At 38.7% G+C, this 3569-nt stretch overlaps 1 protein-coding gene across 1 annotated transcript; it reads left to right on the top strand.

Moving 5' to 3' along the window:
* Positions 1–299: 299 nt before the first annotated feature.
* SPIC (Spi-C transcription factor (Spi-1/PU.1 related)) lies at positions 300–3211 on the top strand (the record flags this gene model as incomplete). The annotated part of the gene is made up of 3 exons (XM_010073081.1): positions 300–450; positions 2053–2165; positions 3103–3211. Coding segments are annotated over exons 1-3 (373 nt in total), but the record flags the coding sequence as incomplete, so codon positions are not given.
* Between the last annotated feature and the right edge of the window lie 358 nt (positions 3212–3569).

The raw sequence follows: 3569 nt of genomic DNA, 5'->3' as shown, positions 1-3569 counted from the left end.
GTTACACAAGTGATACATACCTCTCTATTACATACTATAAAACACTCCAACAGCAGTAACACCCTTTATGTAAACTTTTGCTGCAAATTAAGGAAATGAACCTTGAAACATTTGCACAAGTGAGTAATGTTACCCATGTGAGTTGTCCCACTGACCCCAAAGAGTCTTCTCAAATGAGTGAGAACTTTCTCATGATAGTAAACGGTTTTGGTAATGCCTCAGTACCTGCAAAATACATATCCCAGGAGGATGTATATTCTGTATAATCACTGTATTTATTTGGGATTTTCTGACTGACAATGTTGAAAGAACCAGACTGGTCTTTTCTGGATCCTGACAGAAAAATGTTCTTGCAGAATTTTCCTGACCAAGACGTACTGGGCCAGGCTTTTGAAGATGCACTAGAAGTACTGCAGCAGCACTCTGACAGAGAAATGCAGTATTCACCAGGTAAAAAAAGACCATTATTCCATTTCATTTACCACTTGGTATTTTTACAGGAAAATGTATCTTGAAGAACATAGGTGGGAGCGTAATTTTGAAGTGGGTTAATGGACAACAGAGGGGTATGTTGGGATGATGGAAAGGGGGAAGAATATCTGGAGGGTTTCCACCCCCCCATTACTACTGCCCAGTGTGGTGTGCATCTTCCATGTCACTGCACAGGGAAACTGCTGGACAGTCCCCCTATGCCTTAGCCCCAGCACTAGCCTAGGTGCATTCAGATAAAATTTCCTATAATCAAATATATGACCATAGTGCAAAAGCCATTTTCCAGTTTTGATGTTTTAATTGAAAAATGCACTTCAGTTATGCTGTGAATAGATTCTTATAAGAGTGTAAAAAAAAAAAAAAAAAGACCAAGAATCCAACAGGTGAAATTTTTTACATTAACATATAAATTTTAAATATTTTATGCAAAAATTATATAGTCTGGATAATATATAGAAGTGTTTTTCTTGGCTTCTAGAGTTTTCTGCTTTACAAAACTTAAAACACAGGCAAGCTGTAAATTGTTCCAGTTCAGGCAAGGTTTTGGCAATTAAATTACTATAACATTTAAAACTTGTGTTTGATGGTTTTATATTGTAAATAGAAGTGGAAGGAAAGGAAATAGGAGGCCACATCACAAACTCTCTAACAAAATATGCAGTCTCTTATGCATGGAATGCATTTCATAAGAGGAAGATTATTTACATATTATCTATTATATACTGAAAGATAAATAAGACCAATTGGGCCATATCTTCAGTTGTTAATAATTTTTTGGCTCCACTGCACAGGTAATATACACATGCTGAAGGACCCGATATATATAATTACTTGCAATGTTCTTGCCTGCATCTGTTGTTAGGACCAATGGAGAAAGGCACTAAACATTTGCAACTCAGTGTTTAGTATGTCCCACAGCTGCACTCGCATTTGCACTTCCAATAGATGTACCCTCCAAAATTTTCTTCTGACCACCTGCAGTGCATAATTTATTCCAAGCACCTGAGTCCAATGTTCTCCTCTGCTTCTTTTAATATCCTAAGGTCTTGTGTTCCGTGTTTTTCTTTCAGGCACTGCAGATGCTCTGATGCTTCTTCACTTCACTCATGATTGGAGACTGTGACTTGCATTGTGCTAATGGCCTGCAGAAGAACTGCATGGCATTCTTTTTTCCTTTCTAATGCATGTATTATAGTAGTCTGGAATTATCCCATTCATTATGTTTAGTGATGTGTTTGGCCTTCCTTTTTCTATTAACCAAACTATTTCATGATACTATGAAATATCTGACATTTTATCTTAACAAATATTGCTTTTCATTGTGAAGGCAAACAGAACCAGCCTCAGGGTGTGATTAGCAGTAACAGTACAGATTATGTTGGATAACCTGCTGATAGCAAATATCTTGGCTCTGGAGACTTTATTATCTAGAAGGCAGACGTAGAATAAATGCTTTTTGACAGACCCAGTAGCATGTTAGGCTGTTTGCCGATGTGGTTTTTTTTCCTTCCTCTCTCCCTTTTACTCACTCAGGTTTTGCTTCATCCTCCTGATTCTCAGGTTACAAAAATTGCCTGACTGTGATCAACCATCACCACCACCTCCGAGCAAGTCCCAGCTACTCTGCAGCACCATCTTCAGAGGACCAAGGATATAGCTGGAGAAACGTGATTGTAAGCGAACTGGTTGCTAATAACAGAGTCAGACATAAATGGAAAATGGGATACCCATTTGTGATTTGTAAGGCAAATAATTATGTTAATGCTAACAGAAATTCAGCCTGGCCAGGCATGATTCAGATGAAACTGGCTTAGGAAATATTTGCAAAACATGTTTAATAGTCTTTTTCTAGGATTCATCTTAGCTGTTTGCTTCTTGTGCTCCTCTGTGGTTCATCATGTAACATGACAACTAACAAACAAACCTACTAGTACAGCAGAGAAAAGGGCTTCTATGACCTGGGAGCAGGTAGAGAACAACTTCCAGCCCCTGCACAGCTTCTGCTACTGTGAGAAAGCACCATGCCTTTGATTTCTTCTCTAACAGTTTGCGTTAAGAGTGCTGGAAAGACAAGCATTTTCTGGACTCTGAGTTCAGCTTCAGCCTCTAGAGTCCATATTCATTCTTAAAAACACTGGGAGGGGTGCCTCCAGGAGTGATGGAAAATTAATATTGCAGGGGAGATAATTTCAGGTAACTAGATTCCACAAAAGCCCATTTTCAACCAGCAGATTAGTGACAATGTGACAGATCAACTACAGTGTCTGTGGAGGCCACTGTCCAGGTGGCCCTTGTCTTTTACTAACTCTGGAAACAGAGTCCATGTTCCTCCTCTGCTTCCAGCAGAAGGGTTGAAGGTCCAGAGTGAGGCAATTACTCCATTTTCCCTCTTAATTTCTCCCCTGGTGGGCAGTCCTTCCCACTGGACATAAATTAGTGCCACTCGCTACTGGCAGTACACTGCATGCCTTCGTGGCTGAGAAAAGTCTTCCATGGGTGAGGTGATGAAAAGTTGGATTTTGAAGGCTTCAGACAATTAATTACTACAAGTTTATTTTTCCTCAGAGAATGTGCTCTTTTAATAACTCTTCACTGTCTTAATTCTTGAAGACCAGTGCAGCGGATTTTTATGCAGATGAGACTGTCTACTATACACTGCAGAATACTCCAGAAAGCCAAGTGACACATGCTGCTGTTGGCCAGCCAAAAGCAGGGAAAGGTGTGTAGAAAAACTGTATTTTTTTATGTGCATCATGTTACTTTAAAAAAATCTCTTGGCAAATCATGCTTTCTCTTTTTCCTAATTTTTTTACTTTTAACAGGAAAAATTAAGATCTAATAGTAACTAGAATACAACTGCTAGGTTTAATTCCTATATGCTAAATCTCATAAGGTAAGATAAATCTGTTATCATCTTATTCTGTCCTCTTATTTAGTACGTGGAAAAACAAACCAGAGACGTGTTTCACTCGAAATCATCTGGGATGAAGTCTGAAGCAGAGAAGTAAATCTAGCTATCAATAACATTTGCCCACTTTACTAACATTTTATTTCATGTGGTCCAACAAGGAGTGGTT

This window comes from Pterocles gutturalis, unplaced genomic scaffold (genome assembly GCF_000699245.1).
Source record: "Pterocles gutturalis isolate BGI_N339 unplaced genomic scaffold, ASM69924v1 scaffold23106, whole genome shotgun sequence".
In the NCBI taxonomy this organism is placed as follows: domain Eukaryota; kingdom Metazoa; phylum Chordata; class Aves; order Pterocliformes; family Pteroclidae; genus Pterocles; species Pterocles gutturalis.
Note: the sequence above shows the minus strand (reverse complement) of the source record. Positions and strands in the feature narration are given on the sequence as shown.